This window comes from Elaeis guineensis, chromosome 4 (genome assembly GCF_000442705.2).
Source record: "Elaeis guineensis isolate ETL-2024a chromosome 4, EG11, whole genome shotgun sequence".
NCBI lineage: Eukaryota > Viridiplantae > Streptophyta > Magnoliopsida > Arecales > Arecaceae > Elaeis > Elaeis guineensis.
Window position 1 is genome coordinate 136,647,655 of NC_025996.2, and position 19,116 is coordinate 136,666,770.

The 19,116-nt window shown below is 48.6% G+C and overlaps 1 protein-coding gene across 1 annotated transcript; it reads left to right on the top strand.

Moving 5' to 3' along the window:
• Positions 1 to 737: 737 nt before the first annotated feature.
• On the top strand, positions 738 to 16,781 carry LOC140857596 (wall-associated receptor kinase 17-like). Its single transcript, XM_073256841.1, has 3 exons — positions 738 to 777; positions 14,690 to 14,761; positions 15,334 to 16,781. The coding sequence occupies exon 3, from the start codon at positions 15,522 to 15,524 to the stop codon at positions 16,377 to 16,379; it is 858 nt and encodes a 285-aa protein (XP_073112942.1). The 5' UTR covers positions 738 to 777; positions 14,690 to 14,761; positions 15,334 to 15,521; the 3' UTR covers positions 16,380 to 16,781.
• The last annotated feature ends 2,335 nt before the right edge of the window (positions 16,782 to 19,116 follow it).

Genomic DNA, 19,116 nt, shown 5'->3' on the forward strand with positions numbered 1-19,116 from the left:
TGAAATCTCCCTCTGTTTCCACTCCTTTTATCCGACCCAATTCCATTCATCGATCCCTTTCCTTAAAAACTATGATTCCGTACCAAAGCACCTTCCTTCCTTCACTACTTTTAGCAGCTTTCTTCTTCATCTCCACCGAAGGCTGTAACCGGAGTTGCGGCGAGAACAGCGTCGTCCCCTATCCCTTCGGCTTCTCCCCTGATTGCCTATCCTCCTCAACTGCAACAGCACGGCCGATATCCTACTCGGCGGATTTCCCGTCCTGAACTTCACATCCAAGAGTGTCCTCGTCTCCATCCCGGCGAGCTGCGACCGCCCGATCCAGGACGCGCAAGACCTCTTCGGGAACAACTATGCGATGATGTTGGGGAACGGGTTGTTCCTGCGGAACTGCAGCCCCGCGCCTCACCATGCCTCTTCCCCAGCGAACTCATTTCTGAGCGATTAGATCTCGCAAAATGTGGACACAAGGGTGAGAACATAAGCTGCTACTCTAACGGAAACGAAGGATGGGTATCTATCCAAAGACATCATCACCGAGACTAAGTGTGAATCGTTGTTCATCATGGCGAGGTACAACGGATTATCAAGTCCAGCCGGAGCTGTGTTCGGTGAGGCGGAGATCGGGTGGTGGATGGACGGCGGCGAGTGCCGGTGCTCCGCCAATGCGACGTGCACACGTGTGAATACTGCGGTGCCCGGGGAAGACGGGGTACAGGCTCGTGTGACCAGGGTTCTTTGGAGACGGGTTCCGCGCCGGCGACGGCTGCCGCGAAGGTTAGTTCCCTCTTCTCTGGTTCCGTTATGATGCTCCGCGAGTGCACTGGAGTGGTTCACTCAGAATGATTCTAGCGTTACGTTGGCGTGACCGTGACGTGACCGTGACCGTGACTTGAGGCGCGGTGGATCGGAACCAAGGCGCTCACGAGCGGATGGTCGAAGAAGATGATAAAATATGATTTGCTCTGTCAATTCGATCTATATTTAATTTATCATAAAAAAAATTTAAATTTAGATTAAATAATTTAGAGTTGGAGAATATCGATCAATTCTCGTCACGCGACTTACAGTCGAAAATACCGACGACCGGCCGACCGGCCGACCGATCGATCGACCGATCGATCGACGACTATCGACCGATCGAGGATATGTCGGTCGGGCAGATCCTTCCTGCCCTCCCGACCGACTGCACCAGGGGGTCCGATGTCCGACTCCCGCAACGTGCCCGACTGACGTCGGAGGGATCCGAATCTCTATCCGACGCCCCTCAGCTGGCCACCGACCCAAGGTCGGTCGACTTCCTCCAATCGCCGTACTTCTGTCAGAGACTGTCGGTCCTGACAACAGCAGCGGCACTGCCGTCTAGGGGCATTATCCCACCTAGGGTATGGGTCAACCCTAGCGATTTGACAGTCCCGAGATGATTTGACATCTTTACGGCGACTCTGACAGTCTACAGTGAATTGACAATTCTTCAATTATCCGCGCCATTAATGACGGCGCCATACCACGCTCCACTATATATATCGGGGAAGCAACAGTGCTAGGGGTCTTTCCGAAAACTCTCAGGCTTGCTCTCTCTCTCTCCCTCTCTCGCTGAGCTCCTTGTTTTCTACTCACGATTGCCTAGTCTCCTCTCTGACTTGACCGTCGGAGGGTCCCCGCCGGAGCCGCCTCCGATCAGTGCAGACTTTCTTTTGCAGGCGCTCGTTCCCGGCGACCAGACGATGAGGGGATTGGCCGCAACAGATTGGCGCGCCAGGTAGGGGGGGTCAGGAAAGTTAGTGCTTCATTGACAGCACGAGGGACAGTAACCCCCACAGAATTCAAGATGACAAAGACAAGAGCTCAGCGATCGAGGGTCACTGGATCGGCGAGGCGCTCTTTCCGCCGAGAAGAGACCTCTCTTCCACCCTCTGCGGCAGAATCTAGCTCTCCACACCCCGCGGTGACCACGGAGGCACAGATCGCGGCGATCGTGCGGCAGATGACCGTGCTGACGGATGCGGTCAAAAGCCCTCAGCAACAGTCGGTCCACCTGCGCCATCACGGTCGGGCAACCGGCGGCACGTCCGATGCCCTCCAGGAGTAGCCGCCGACGCCCGCGTCGATCTCCGTCGCCTCTGCAGGAGCACCTGCCACAGCGCTCCTACAGAGAGGAGGAGGGGCGGCCGCGGCACGATGTACCCCGATCCCGACGGCATTCTCCCTCCCAGCTAGAGCGAGCAAGGAAGGAGAAATGCCCACGAACGCCATCCGCCTCTCTCTCGGATTCCTCCGGAGACTCCACTCCTGGGGTCTCCCAGCACCGACGAACAGACGACTACGAACACATGTTCGAAAAAATCGACCGTCGGCTTGCACAGCTGCAGGTGGACGGGCAGAAGTCTTCAAATGACGTTGACTTCCAGACCGCCCAACCTCTCTCCCGACTCATCCTCGACGAACCGATCCCCAGTCGGTTCAAGATGCCGCATGTGGAGCCTTACGACGGCTCCACCAACCCAGTCGACCACCTAGAGAGCTACAAAGCTCTCATGACGATTCAAGGGACAACCGACGCTCTCTTTTGCATCGGCTTCCCCGCCACGCTCCGCAAAGTTGTCAGGGCCTGGTACTCCGATCTTCGATCGAAAAGTATCCACTCCTTCGGACAGCTCGAGCACTCTTTCGTGGCTCACTTCAGCACCAGCCGGAAGCCACCGCGAATGTCGGACAGCCTTTTCTCCCTCAAACAGGGAGAAAACAAGATGCTCCGACACTTCGTGACGTGATTCAACGCGGCCAAGCTTGAGGTCGGGACCTCAACGAAGACATGGCTATCTCGATCATGAAACGGGGGCGGAGGGCGTCCCGGTTCACTTACTCCCTGGACAAGACCCTCCCCCGGATGTATGCTGAGCTGCTGGAGCGCGCGTATAAGTACATGCGCCGGAACGAAGGAGCCTCCAACCCGCGCTTGACCGAGCCCAAAGGCCCGAAGGAGAAGCGGAGAAAGGGTCGGGACCCGCTGCGCCTAGCAAGCCCCCGACCGACAGTCGGGTCTCACCCCACGACGGGACCAGAGGTCGCCCCGCGGCGGAGCCCGAGGCCGACATGCCCCAGGTATGACTCCTACACTTCTCTGTCTGCTCCCGTGCGCAGATTCTGATGGAGATCGAGGGGGAACAGTACCTGCGACGGCCTCCACCTCTGAAGGCAAAGGGCCTCGACCGATGGAAGTACTGCCGATTCCACCGGGGCCACGGCCACAATACCGAGCAATGCATCCAGCTTAAGGATGAGATCGAAGCTCTCATCCGCCGAGGGTATCTCGATAAATTTTGGAGGAATCCGCCGACTCAACCAGTCACCGATCGACGACCCCAGCCGACTGAGGAAGCGACGACTAATCAGCCAACGGTCGGGGTCATCAATATGATTTCCAAACGACTTGGCCTGGGGACGTCTGCTGGAGGGGAGCCGACGAAGAGGCCGCGCCCGGATGACGTAATTACCTTTACGAAAGAAGATGTTCGGGGCATCCAAACTCCCCACGACGACGCTGTTGTTGTCTCGGCGACAATAGCGAACTATGATGTAAAAAGAATTTTTGTAGATAATAAAGTTCAACGAATGTTTTATTCTACTCGACCTTCTCTCGGATGCGACTATCAAACGACCGACTCAAGAGGGTCCCTACGCCCTTGATAGGCTTCGCCGGGGATGCCGTCACGACGGAAGGAGAAATAACCTGCTGTGACGGTCGGCACCGAACCACGACAAAGCACGATTCATTTGACTTTCACGGTCGTCCAGGTGCCTTCGGCCTACAACGCCATCCTTGGAAGACCCGGACTAAATGCCCTCAAGGCGATTGTCTCGACGTACCATCTCTTGGTCCGTTTTCCGACCAAAAATGGGGTCGGGGAGGTGCGCGGAGACCAACAACTCGCTCGCCGATGTTTTCAGATCTCCGCTCAAAGCGACGAGTTGGAGGGCTCCCTGACGATCGACAAATTAGACCAACGGGAGGAGGGAGAACGGGGCTCACTGGCCGAACAGCTCATTCCCATCTCGATAGCGGAGAACCCCGACCGACAGGTATGGATCGGGTCTCAGCTACCCGACCCGGAACGACGACGGTTGGCGGAGCTGCTGAAGGCCAACGCCGACGTATTTGCTTGGTCGGCAGCAGATATGTCGGGGATCCCCCGGAAACAATAACACACCAACTCAACATCGACCCGACGATGAGGCCGGTGAAGCAGAAGAAAAAGTCTTTTGCTCCTGAAAGACAGAAGGCCATTGACGAAGAAGTGGACAAGCTACTCGAGGCGGCTTCATCAGAGAAACTACATATCCCGATTGACTCACCAATGTTGTTATGGTGAAGAAGGCCAACGAAAAGTGAGGATTTGCATCGACTATACCGATTTGAATCAGGCCTGTCTAAAGGACAGTTTTCCACTCCCAAAGATCGACCAGTTGGTGGATGCGACGTCCGGATTTCGACTGCTCAGCTTCATGGACGCCTTCATCTGGTACAACCAGATCCGGATGGTGCCCGAGGACGAGGAGCACACTGCCTTCGTGACCCCCAAGGGCCTCTACTGCTACCGAGTGATGTCCTTCGGGCTGAAGAATGCCGGCGCCACCTACCAACGACTTGTCAATAAGGTCTTCAAAGACCAGATCGGGCGCAATATGGAAGTATACGTAGACGACATGCTGGTAAAAAGTGCGCAAATTGCAGATCATGTTCGAGACCTCGAAGAGACTTTTCGCACTCTACGACAACATCGAATGAAGCTGAATCCGACTAAGTACGCTTTTGGAGTGACCTCGAGATAGTTTCTCGGGTTCCTCGTTTCTCAACGAGGAATCGAGGCTAACCCTGAGAAAATAAAGGCAATCATCGACATGCGCCATCCGAACACCAAGAAGGAGGTCCAGCAGCTGAACGGAAAGATTATCGCGCTCAGCCGGTTCATCTCTCGATCGGCTGAAAGGTGCCTCCTGTTCTTCAAAACTCTGAGGCGGCGAAGGGCTTCTGTTGGTCGGTGAGTGCAAACGGGCCTTCGAGGATTTGAAGAGGTATTTGGCTTCCCCGCCATTGCTTGTGAAGCCGGGGGTCGGGGAGACATTGTATCTCTATTTGGCCACTTCCTCCGAGGCGGTCAGTTCGGTGCTCGTCCGAGAAAATGAGGCCGAACTCATCAACCTATCTACTATATCAGCAAAGTGCTCCGCAGCGCTGAAGCTCGATATTCGAAGACGAAAAAGATGATTTTTGCCCTGACCGTCTCCGCGCAGCGACTCCGCCCATATTCCAGGCGCATGCCATTGTGGTTCTCACCAATCAGCCCCTGAGGGTGATACTGCGCCGACCTGATACATCGGGACGACTAGCAAGTGGGTGATGAAGCTCAGCGAGTTCGACATACAGTACCGACCGCGATCTGTCTTAAAGGCCAGGTCCTGGCCGACTTCATCGCAGAATGCCCGACGAACGACAAAGGGTCGAAAGACGTGGACCCCAGACGAGACGCGATCTCCAGGCCCGACCCGGTCTCCACCTGGGTACTGCACATCGACGGAGCTTCAAACGCTCAAGGGAGCGGGGCTAGGTTCCTGCTTACCAACTCGGATGGGGTAGTCACCGAGTACGCCCTCCATTCGACTTCAAAGCCTCCAATAACCAAGCCGAGTATGAAGCGCTCCTCGCCGGCTTGAGGATGGCAAGGGAACTTGGGATCGACAGCCTCCGGGCATTCTCCGACTCTCAGCTGATCGTGGGGCAGGTCAAAGGCGAATTCGAGGCGCGAGATCCAGCCATGGCAAAATATCTCCAGAAAGTGAAGGATCTCGTGACGCACCTCGGGTATTTTGAAATCTCCCACATCCCCAGGTCGGAGAACGCCCGGGCCGACGCACTCTCCAGGCTGGCGACCTCGGCTTTCGACTCTTTGGGCCGGACGTTCGTGGAGAATCTTGAGCAGCCGAGTATCGACAAGGTCGAGGAGGTGCTACAACTGGCGGCTGAACCAAGCTGGATGGATCTGATTGTTCGGTATCTGACCGACGGCATCAGCCCCGAAGATCCCGCGGAGGCCAGCGGCTCCGATGGTCGGCCTCCCAATATGTGATCATGGATGGCCGACTCTACAAAAGGTCGTTCTCCCTTCCCTTGCTCAGGTGCTTGGGACCGACCGACGTAGATTACGCACTCAGAGAAGTGTACGAAGAATCTGCGGGAGTCACTTGGGGGGCAAATCCTTAGCCTACAAGATCCTACGACAGGGTTACTACTGGCCCACCATGAGGAAGGATGCGGCTGAGTTGGTTCGAAGTGTGAACCGTGCCAGAAGTATGCCCACATACAACACCGACCAGCCAGCCAAATCGCTCCTATCGCCGCCCATGGCCCTTTGCTCAATGGGGGGTCGAATCCTTGGTCCTTTCCCTCCAGCATCGGGCCAAGGAAGTTCATAGTCGTTGCTATCGACTACTTCACCAAGTGGGTGGAGGCCAAGCCCTTGGCCAGATTACCGAGGAAGATGGAGGACTTCGTTCAGAAGTCCATCATCTTCAGGTTCGGGATTGCCGCATACCATTATCACCACAATGGGCATAATTCGACAATCAAGACTTCAGAGACTTCTGCACGAGGTTTCACATCACGCACCGACTGACTTCAGTCGGGCACCCACAGTCCAATGGCGAAGTCGAGGTGACCAACCGGACCATACTACACGGGCTCAAAACCCGACTAAATGAAGCCAAAGGCCTCTGGGTCGATGAGCTGGGCTCATTCTGTGGGCTTACCGAACGACCCCCCGCGTTCCGACCGGGGAGTCGCCTTTCAGTTTGGCCTATGGGACGGAGGCGATGATATCACTCGAGATTGGGCTGCCATCTATCAGGATCGAGCGGTATCAAGAGCCGGACAACTCTGATTGCCAGAGAGCCGACCTAGACCTCCTCCCCGAACTACGGAACGAGGCTCAACTTCGCATGGCTTCATACCGACAGAGGGTAGCCCGATATTACAACGCCAAGGTCAAGCCAAAGCTTTTCAGGCCTGGAGACTTAGTCTGAGAAAGGCAGAAGTCTCGAAGCCCCTGGACCAAGGGAAGCTAGCTCCGAATTGGGAAGGGCCCTACACGATGGCGGACACCTACGGGCCAAGGGCTTACCGGCTGGAAACTCTGGAAGGGAAATTGATTCCCGAACCTGGAACGTTGACAACCTGAAGTTGTATCACCAATGAGCTTTGTACCTGTTCATTTGGAATGCAAAACCAGCTCCAAGTTTCGGAGTTTTCACTCTTTGACTGACGATCGGCGCTCGCCAAGAAGGCCGAGTCCCCGACGTCCCGACTCGACTTAATGTCCACGTGGAACCGACGGCCCGATCGCCGACGATGCATCGGACGCTCACAAGGGCCGAACCGACCACGACAACGGAGTTAACACTCCTTCTACGATCAGTGTTTCGGGCCAAACGATCGGCTAACTTGCCGACTGAGCCCCGACCAAAGAAAGGCTTAACGCCTGCGCGATTGCCGTCGCGACTCACCGACTGAGCTACGACCGGTCGAAGGATATTCGGCTTACCACCGTCTATCACACGAAGCGACCACTGTCGCATTCATGACTCACCGACCGAGCTACGGCCGGCCGAAAGATATTCGGCTCACCACCGTATATCATGTGGCACAGTGTAAGTACCCGACATAAGGGTATCGGGATCCGACTTATCATCATTTCTCCGACTAGACGCGCAGACGACATCTGACTGAATGCGTTGAAAGAGACCCGACTGCCAAGTCTTATCCGACGGTCGGTCGGCTTCGACTCAACGAACACGTCCGACTCACAGCCAGGCGAAAGACGCCTGACTTGGGCCCTCGACCATCGAAAGGCCGATCCAAAGTCGGGACTTGTTCTACCTTCGTGGCGGCACGAATTACCGAACGTCCTAACTGATCTATATGGGTTAGCGACTTACATGTTCGAATGCATTCCGCAACACATGGAAAAAAGAAAGACATGCAGAAGGGAAAAGTTCGAGTCCAAAAAACTCTGACTTGATTTCATTAAAAATCAAATAAGTTACAAAGTGGGCCAAAGCCCGATACAAGCTGGAGCCAAAAGAAAAACAAAAATAGAAAACCGACTAGTCTCAGAGTCGGCCTCCTCACTGGATAACGACGGGGACGATCGGCGAACTCGCTCTGACTTCAGAGTCGGGGCCGCCGATCTTCGGTAGCTCGCTCTGCGTCTTCTTCGGCTTCCGCCCTGGTGGTGAGGCCTCCGATGCTGGTCGGCCGTCTCCTCCGCAGCTGGGGCCTCCGACTCTGGCAGAACAATGCTGCTGAGATCAAGCTCTGAGTACAGGCTTCGAATGGCTTTCCGAGCATTCTCGTACCCGACCCAGTACGAAAGGAAGCCGCTCTCCAGAAGTTCTTCTCGGTACTCTTTCGAGTCACGGAAGTCTTCGATGGCCCGACCCAGGCCTCCTTCGCCGACTCCGCTTCTGCCCTCGCGACGTCTGTGTCGGCCTAGGCGACGGACAGACCTTCCTCGGCCTTAGCAAGATTCTGAGGCTCACTCGGAGCTGCTCACGGTCGGCCTCCAGCTCCTTGGCGAAGCTGTCCCGCTCGTGCCGAAGCCGAAGGACGGTCCGGGACTTCTTCTTCGCGTCGTCCCGGGTCGACTGCAGCTCTGACTCGACGTCGCCAAGGCTCCCTTGAGTCGGGAGACCTCCTCCGAAAGTCGGGAGACCTCCCCCTCGAGTCGGCCCTCCCGTTCGACTGACTGCTGCAGCTGGTCGACCAAGACGACCTTGTCGGCTTCAACAGCCGTGACTTTGTCTCTCCAAGCTGCGCGCATGTCGTCGAACTTTCGGTATCCGGCCTCTAGCTCGGAATGTTTAAACCAGCTGCACAAAACAAAACCGACTGTCAGGAGGCCGAGCTACGGAAACCACTTGGAAACGAAGGAAAGAAGGACTTACCCGGATCATCATCGGGTAGAACGAAGACAGCATGTCGGAGACACGCTGGTTCTTCATCGCCTCGATGTCGGCGGGAAGGAGGAGCGCCAGGCACAGCCTCCTGGCCAAGTCGTGGTTGGCCAGGCCCGATGCACCTTCGGGGAGTGGGAAGTCGGTCGATCCTCCACCGTGGCCGACCGTCCTTCGTCGCCCGATGCCATAGGGGCCTTCCCTCGGCCGGACGCCCAGGCCCTGACGTCGGAGATGGACGGCAAGCTTGAGCCCGACCGAGTCTCGACCGATGGCACGGTAGCAGCGGGCGCAGGTCGCTCGGGCTCGTGCGCCTCCTCCCGATCCTTCTCCACCGGCTGAGCAGCCGGTGTGCCATCGACCGACTCATCGGCCGCCCTTCTTTCGGGCGAGCGGCGCCCTCGCCCGACGTCCCTCGGACGGACCTCGACGAGCACTGTCGTGCCGACAGTGCGATGACGGACTCGCCCCCGACCCAGTCGGTTCGCTCGGCGGAGCTACGTGGGGCCTCTTGGGAGGCCGCTACGGCCCGCCCCTTGCGCCGGTCTCTTTCGAATGGCGTATTGACGTACGTCGGCTGCCATCAGTCTTGATCTCGGCGGCATATCTGCAAGCAACGACAGACGGTCAGCACCATAAAGAAAAAACAAAGAGAAGAAAAAGGGCAAGAAAAATGAAAAACCGACCTAAGCGAGGGATCGGGTTGAGGCCGGCGTCGTACAGGGCCTGCTCGGTGACGAGCTCCCTCTGCTTCGGCACCGAGATGTCCTTTAGCCGGTGGAAGTCTTCCCGATCCTCGGCTTCCACCCGACTATTCTCGTTCGGTTCGGTTCGGAGATTCTCCCAACGGGCAGGAACCCCCAGGGAGCGGAGGAGGATGCGAAGAAGAACTGGTTCTTCCATCCATGAATGGACGACGGAAGATCAGTGATGAAAGAAAGCCCCTTCCGAGGATTGAAGTACCACCACCCTCGGGCTTTAGGATGGGGTCGGAGGACGAAGAAAGCTCGGAAGAGGAAAATCCGAGGATCAGTCGGCAAAAGCCGACACAGAAGAGCAAAACTGACTATTAGCCGAACTGAGTTTGGCGTGAGTTGTGCCGGGCACAGTCCGTAATAGTCAAGAATATTTCGGACAAACTTCGAGATCGAAAAATGAAGGCGGCCCGAGGTTCTCCACGTAGAAGGCCACCTGGCCCTCAGGCGGGCTGTTAACCCGACCGTTGACACCAGGGGCGAATAGCCGAAACTGCTCCGGGATGCAATATTGCTCCCGAAGCCGATCGACATTCGGCTCCGAAAGTGAAGAAACCTCCACCTCCGGGGTCGACCGAGGGTCGTCGGTCGGCTCTCCCGACCGACTGCCTCGTGGAGATGTTCTAGCCATGGACTGGAACAAAAGACGAGGAAATGAAGAAGAAGGTAGGAGGAGGAGACGGTGAAGGTGATGATGGCCCCAAGAAGAAGAAGAGGGAGCTCCTAAGAAGAAAGGAAGCAGAGAAGAGTACCTGGAATGAGGGATTACACGGGCAGAGTCTCGACAGCAAAGTAACGGGGGGGGGGGTAAAAACTGAATATGGGCGACCCTGTATATATAGTATCCCCCGACGGTCGAGATGAAGGCACGACCAATGAGGAGTCCCCAGATCTCGCCGCGTGGCATCATCCGGGCCATCCGTCGGCCCGACGGTCCAACACACCCATCCTCAGATCAAGCAACGTCACCTCAATCCGCTCCAACGGACCCATCCCAATGGCCACATGCCACGTGGCGCGGAGGCCGTGACGTTTCGTATCCCAGAAGGGGCGGCGGGAACGACGGTTTTCTTTTGATGGGACGAAAATACCTGACACCGACAGGACGTCTGACACCGACGAGATGTCTGACACCGACGAGGCATCTGACACCAACTGGACAGCTGACGCCGGCGAATCGCCCGTATTCATGAGACGCCTGACATCATATCAACCTGCGGTACGGTCAGAACCTGGCACACAGAGGATCCACTCCTTTTCGCCCGACGCTGCTGCCCAAACGAAGACATCGGCCAGCGCACCATCCGACTCAGGAGTGGAGGGGGGCAACTGTTGGGGAATACCGCCAATCCCGCTCACGCCGACTTACAGTCGGAAATACCGACCGACCGACCGACCGATCGATGACTATCGATCGATCGAGGATATGTCGGTCGGGCAGACCCTTCCTGCCCTCCCGACCGACTGCACCAGGGGGTCCGATGCCCGACTCCCGCAACATGCCTGACTGACCGTCGGAGGGATCCGAATCTCTACCCGACGCCCCTCAGCTGGCCACCGACCCAAGGTCGGTCGATTCCTCCAATACCATACTTCTGTCAGAGACTGTCGGTCCTGACAACGGCATGCGGCACTGCCACCTAGGGGCATTATCCCACCTAGGGTATGGGTCAACCCTAGCGATTTGACAGCCCCACGACGATTTGACACCTTTACGGTGACTCTGACAGTCTACAGTGAATTGACAATTCCTCAATTGTCCGCGCCATTAATAACGGCGCCATGCCACGCCCCACTATATATATCGGGGAAGGCAACAGTGCTAGAGGTCCTTTCAAAACTCTCAGGGTTGCTCTCTCTCTCCCTCTCTCGCTGAGCTCCTTGTTTTCTTCTCACTGTTGCCTAGTCTCCTCTCTGACTTGACCGTCGGAGGGTCCCCGCCGGAGCCGCCTCCGGTCAGTGCGGACTTTCTTTTGCAGGCGCTCGTTCCCGACGACCAGACGATGAGGGGATTGGCCGCAACATGATCATAAATAAATTAATCTATTTAATTTATTTTTATTTAGATCAGATTCAGATTTGAATTATCTAACCTACTAAATCCGTTTAACCTATATAATTTTTGGATTGAACTTGTATATTATTAATTGGGTCATCAAAATAGCCTGAGTAACGAGCTAATTGGACTCTTTCACTCCGTGTTGCGTGATATGGCAATTGGACCACATCAAATCCTACAGTGGATGGCACGCCATGCTACCACTTGTATTTTATCGATTTTCGATCACACCATACCCACACTATCCCTTGTATCTCGTCAATATCCTAGATCCTATGGCTAGGGTTTTCCGCGTTCTTACCCTCCCTTTATTTCTTCTTTGCCGCCGCCGTTCCAGAGATTGCCGAGGCCGAGTTTAACACATCGATCGAGCTTGCCGCTTACTGGAGGTGAAGGAATCGAAGATGAAAGAGGTAATGGGACATCGACCGAAGGTACTCCCCAAATGCCACCACCTATGTTGCCATTAAATCCCTCTTCTAGGTTTGCTCCCTCCTCTCCCTTCTCGATGACAACGGTTTCCCTTCCCACCCACTCCACCGCTATGCACGTCGTCCACTTCTCTTGCTCCTTCTCCAACGACATCGGCAGAAGCTATGGCCTGTGGATCCCGCTGCCATGCAGCAATGATCGGTGACCCAGTGCCCAGTGGACGGTGCCGTGGTGGTCCACTACGCCCATGTGGTAGCGGTTGGGAGCTCGATGGAGGGGATCATGGTGGAGTTTGGAACAAAGCATCGGAGCCGAAGGAGGCCAAGGAGCTCCGATCGAGCAAAGCAGGAGGCGATGAGAGTACGATCAGGCGAAGGCTATGGAGCAGATTTTTATTTTTTTTATTTTTTTAAAACAAAGCTATAAATGGGTTGGATTTTATTAGTCTTTTAATTGAGTTATAATCAGGTTATAAATAGGTCGGATCAGATAATCTGTTTATTAAATAAATTGAATTCAAATTTTAAAGTCTGATTTGTTTAATAAACAAGTCGGGTTCGGATTCAAAAATTTTTTGATTCGGTCCGTATCTGATCTGATCCGTTTATATCGAATCCGATCCGATTACCACCCTTAATAGTGGAGGCGTAATTGGCTATAGTCAGCTTACGGCATGCTAGACGGCTACGACGATACTGCTTGTAGTCAGTCTAGCAATTATTTTAATATTTTTAATAATAAAATTTTTTAAACATCTTTTTTAGAATATTTGATTTTGAGAAGTATCACTTATGTTCTGTAAATAGTTTTTATTATAACTTATAACCTTAAAATGAGTGGTTGTTATGTCATAAGAGTGATATTCTTAATATGGTTGAGAATATTGGTGGTTGGATAAATAACTATTTTTTTTTTTTTTTTTTGGTAAACTAACAAATTACTAGTCTTTGGTGTGAGCGATGCACATGAGCCCCTGGAAAGCTTGGAAATGAGGAGTTAAATTATCGTCTCTTTCTGGCTCTCTGATTGGAATAATGGAGGTTCATTGACTTGCCTTTTGATGATTAAAATAGACTTCAGATTCTCTCGAATTCGCAAAGGGCTGGGTTTTCCATCACGGCCATCCATGATTGATACGATGGTCGTGATTGAAAGAGCCCCCATTTTATATATATAACAATGTATAGGTGGGGCCCATCCAATCATGGCATCACACCAATCATGGTTGGTCATGATTAGAGAACCGGTACTCTCCATTCATGTGAGAGCTGAAAAGGATGCTTCCCAAATGCTTAGCATGTGTCTGATGTTAAATCTTTCACATTATATATGAAAGGATTTTATTATTTATTTTGCTGGAATAATATTAAAAAATGGTTTTTTTTTTCTTTCTCTCTTAATATCCATCCATGGGGCCCGGATTTCATTCCTTTCACCAACCATGTCTTGAATATACTTCAATCTCTCTACAAGACAACTTTTAATTTTTTTAATTCCAAGTTCACATAGCCTCCACATTCACTCGAATAACGTACATATAAGAATATATCTAATACTTAGCGGGAATTTCTTCTTTTTATTATTATTATTTATTATTATTTTTTTTTCTTTGGGTTGTGGGTGTGTGTTGGGTGGGGGGGGGGGGGGTCTACATTTGGCTTCCTTCCTGACTCCCTTTCTTTTCCTCTTATTTTCTAGCAGGCCTTGCGCATGAAACATGCTAAATACTCGTGGACTAGAATAAGAAGTAATTTATTTATTTCAGACAATCTTAAGTAAAAGAATAACAACTATTTATTCCAACTCCTTGAAGAAAATCATTGCATTCTTTTGCTGTGATCTTGTTTTCCAAATACAAGTCTCACGCCAATTCAGAAACCAATATTATATTATATGAACATTAATTTAAGTGAATCCACTATAACAGTCATTATTAAAATACTATTTTCTGCTATTATTGCAAATAACAAACTTGCAGCACCCTATAATTATCAGCGCATAAGGGTAATAGCAAAACCTAGTTTTTAGAAGAATGGAGACGTGTTGACATCCAGATCCTACTTTATCCTTGTAGAAATATGGTTTGATGCTACTAGACCCATTAAGATTGCAGTTCAACTACGACTGACCAACTGCAACCATTTATGGTATACAACTGCTAATTAGATATCTCCAGCTTTGGGATTGCAATATTTCTTCGATGGCATAATGTATCTTGTTGCAATTGTCTGCAGTTGAGTCATTGTATAATTCGATGATCATAAATTTGTTATATCATGGTCACATGTAATTAGGGTTAAAAAAATAAATAAATAACAGATGTTTTGAGTTTAGAAAACCCTACAAAACTGCAGTGCAAGTAATATAGCATAGATAGCTGACTGAGAGTTCTAACATGTTTTTTGTTTTGTTGTCTCCTGTTGGCTTACTGCAGTTCAGGTTTCTCGATGCAGTGCTTCAAAATACATATCAGGCAGATGCACCAGAGTAGGCTTGTTCATTTCAGGTAACTATCAATCTTTAGTGCTTCACGATAGTAATTCATAAATGGAAAGAGATCACATAATAAAGTAGGAACAAGCCAATTCCAACTCTGGTCTCCAATCCTAGGACTGGGCAAGCACAATATTATGATCAACCACTTTATTAATGTTTAAGATCAACAAGGAATTTGCTCAGCTTTAAGAATAATTGTTCTTATTGCTCATAGCCAAATGTGGTCCTTCTAATACAAGTGGACCTCTTGTCTACTTAATGTCTGACCTAAATATGAATGGTTGTTAAAGATTGAATAGCTTTTCTAGAATAGTATCATGGACAAAAGGCAAAAAAAGAATAAAATGCAACTAGTCTGCCTCTTCCATGTTATACAATGAGCTTTGTGAATTTTGGACCCAGCCAACCTAAACCATTAATACGTGGATATCAGTTGTTATGTCTTATATACAACTGGAGTGATATAATTTCTATTTTTGTTTAAAGTTTCAAAGCTTCGGAATAAAACCTTCTGCTGCCCTTGCTGAAAAGATCTTCCATCAACTAAGAATTTTAAAACTAAACTTCGATGGTTATATGCAGGTGTGGGGCTAAGCCTCTTGTTTATTATCCCTGGAAGTTTGTGGTTATACTGGCTTTTCAACAAAAAAAAACTAATCAAGATAAAAGCCAAGTTCTTTCAGAAAAATGGAGGCTTGTTTCTACAGCAACAAATCTTACGTCAAGGGTCTAATGCAACATTTAAGATCTTCAATATAAAGGAACTAGAAATGGCAACCAACAACTTCAACGAAAGCCAAATCCTCGGTCGTGGTGGATATGGTATTGTATACAAGGGTGTTTTGCCAAGCAAGGAAATAGTGGCCATCAAGAAGTCCAAATTTGTTGACGAGAGCCAAATCGAGCAATTCATTAATGAGATAATCATCCTTTCTCAAATCAATCATAAGAATGTTGTCAAACTCTTGGGTTGCTGTTTAGAGACTCAAGTTCCATTGCTTGTATATGAGTTCATATCCAACGGAACCCTCTTCCACCATATCCATGGTCAAAGTCATGGTTTCTCAATGCCATGGGAAGTTCGTTTAAGGATAGCTGCAGAAGCTGCTGAAGCATTGGCATATCTGCACTCGGCTGCTTCAGTGCCAATCATTCACAGAGATGTCAAGTCCACAAATATACTATTAGATGAGAATTATAGAGCTAAAGTATCAGACTTTGGAGCTTCAAGGTTAGTCCCATTTGATCAAACACATATTACCACCCTTGTGCAAGGGACATTGGGATACTTGGATCCAGAGTACTTCAATACAAGCCAGATAACAAAGAAGAGTGATGTCTATAGCTTCGGGGTAGTTCTTGCAGAGTTATTAACTAGGGAGACTCCAGTATCTTTTGCTAGGTCAGAAGATCAGAGGAATCTAGCTACTTTTTTTAAATTGATGTTTGACGAGCAGCACATCCTTCAATTGATAGAGCCTCAAATTTTAGAGGAAGCTGGAATGGAGCAACTCTTTCTTATTGCACAACTTGCTAGGAGGTGTTTAAATTTAAAAGGAGAAGAAAGACCGACCATGAAAGAAGTTACCATGGAGTTAGAAGGGCTAAGGAGGTTCCATAATCAATAGCTAGCTCCCCAAAATCTCAATGAGATAGAGCACTCGCTATGTGAGATTGGACCTTCAAGTAGATGCATTACTGAGGAGGCAAGCAGGCAATATAGTTTAAAAGATGATATGCTAGCTTCCATGGATCTCCCAAGGTGATGGATTGATGAGAAACCACTCTTTTTGTACAGAGCTATGGAGATTTTATCTATGCTATTGATGCTCCCTACTTTCTGAAGCAAATATTGATCAAATTGTTCCTTGAACTTTGCATTTTGCTGCTATCTCTGTATATTGTATTACTGAGATCTATGTGATAAAAAATAGTGATCTAGCTACATATTGATATAGTTATGTACTATTGAGGATTTGGATTGATCCATGGCAAATTTGGTGACATGTACTATATATATTAAATATACCGCTTGAAACCAAGACTTCTTTTACTCCTCCTTGACATGGTCTTGAGATTCATTACCCGGCTCCTCTTGCTCACCATCTTCAGATTGCTCTTCCATCCACACCATCTCCTCATAAGTGATCTTTCTTGAATTTGGCCGATTAATAGGCACCTTCAGTGCCTTTGATGAATTTATGGCTCCGTTCTTTGAGGAAAAGTCAATCTCTCCACTGTCATGGCTCATTCTTGTTGAAGTGAATCTTCACAATAGTACAAAGCTTTATTAATTTCCTACTTGTATGACTTGTAAGTGCTCAATACTTTTCATTGCTTCGAGAGTTCTTAGTACTTGTTGAAGATTAATTGCATGTTTGCTCGTATTTCTAGAGGATAGTTTTTGTTACATTGATTAGAAGGTCAAATATAGATCATTTGGAAGCATGAAGGGAATAGAATAAATAAAATATATCAAAGTAATACTTTTAAATAATATAGAATTTTATAAATGTACTCTTGCAGATATTACTTGCTACCTATTTATCCTTCAAAATTGATTATTTGCATATATATCCTCAAATCTTTCTATTTTTGTAGGAACACCCCTCTCAAATCTAAGTATTAATAGATAGCTGCTTTAAGTATAAAACAAATTTATTATCCTAAAATGTTATTAAAAAAATAAATCTTTACAATGTAAACTACATGTTAAATTTTAAGAGTATTAATGCAAAAGGGCAATAATACCATTTAGATTTAAAATGATAATTTTAATATTGTAAGTCAAAAATCTAATAGGAGATGTATCAATGGAAAAACAAGGTAATCTGAGAGCTATATATGCAAATAGTAATTTTTGGAGGGTAAATATATAATAAATCATATTTATAAGGTAATATATGTAAGAAGCCTAATTATAAAACTTCTAAAAATATGAATTATTATAATTAACAGGATAGATCTCATAGTCGATATAAAACAAGAAGTTTTTATTTTATTAAAGAAAAACCATCTACTAATTCATGTACCTATAACTTTTCAAACTGCAGCACTATTTGCCTCTTTATAAACATATTTAACTTCAAAATATTATAGAGGTATCATCATTTTCTAACAATCCTGTAAAAGTGGATGAGAATCAATCTTAAAAGGTATGGATCCCAACCACTATTTAACAACTACCGAAGAATCTTCTTCAAGAATAATGGGAGTTGCCTTCATAATTCTTGAAGTACATGATATACCTTCTCATGCAGTACAAAGTTCTACGATCGACACTATAGTATTAGCGAAACAATCCCCCACTACCACAACCAAAACTCCACTAGAGCTTCTACTAAAACTCCATTAGAGCTCGTTATAACAAAGCTAGCTCCACCTAAATCAGCTCTTTGCAGCACAATATTATCATTAAAATTAACCTAGAGGAAACCAAGGGAATAAAATAAATCCTTCAAGAGGACACAGAACCTACAGAAAAAAGCCACAATTTTTCTCAACTATCAAAGTGTCTTTTAAGGCATTAACATTAATGTATGCCTATGCTTGGGTAGAAGCTCGAAATAAAACTAATTTCTTCATCCGAGCCTGGCAGGACCCATGCCACACGGGTAAGGAGCAAGCGCCTCCAATTTCTTCATCCAAGCCCACTACTTTACACCACCAGGGAGCTCTTTAGCAAAAACAATTGGCTTTTGAGGCTCCATTGAGCTCCTGAGCATAGGTTTTTAATGATGCCAGAACACTCCTACAGGTGTTTTTATAGATTCTCCAGGCTTCCACTGTTAGTACACAAGAAGAGGTGAAGCCTTCAAACTTTATTGTATCAATTGCGTATTATGTAGTATGATTGCCAAATAGCTCATGCATGTATGCCAGTTGCCAAGTTCTTCTAATATCTTGATTCAATTATAGAATAGAATGTTGAACATTTTAACTTTTTGGATCATAGTTGCCACCATAGGAAACATGTTATTAAATAATATGTTGATGCTAATTGAAAATCAGTGGTAACAAATACTTCCAAAAACGTGAGGTAGATGTGAAGAAAACATGCAACAGATTACAAGGTAGCCACTAAGGAAGTGTCTTAGGGTATTTCTTTTTTTTTAAAAAAAATTATTTTCTAATCATTTTGTCACATTTCTGCTAGAATTCTCCTATTTTGTAGAGGACCTGTCTTTCGTTTTCTCAATTTGGAGAAGTTAGGTCAAGTAATTTTCCTGATCATTTTCTTATCTAAAAATATCATGTTACATATGATACAAATTCCTTAGCAATTACAACTTATAATAAAGTAACAATAATAACTAAAACATAAAATATTTGCACTTATCATAGTTTTTAGTTATGCATCTATTA

Bases quoted from the DNA above. Each gene is read 5' to 3' on its own strand.
- LOC140857596 (XM_073256841.1), top strand. From the start codon at position 15,522: ATGGCAACCAACAACTTCAACGAAAGCCAAATCCTCGGTCGTGGTGGA.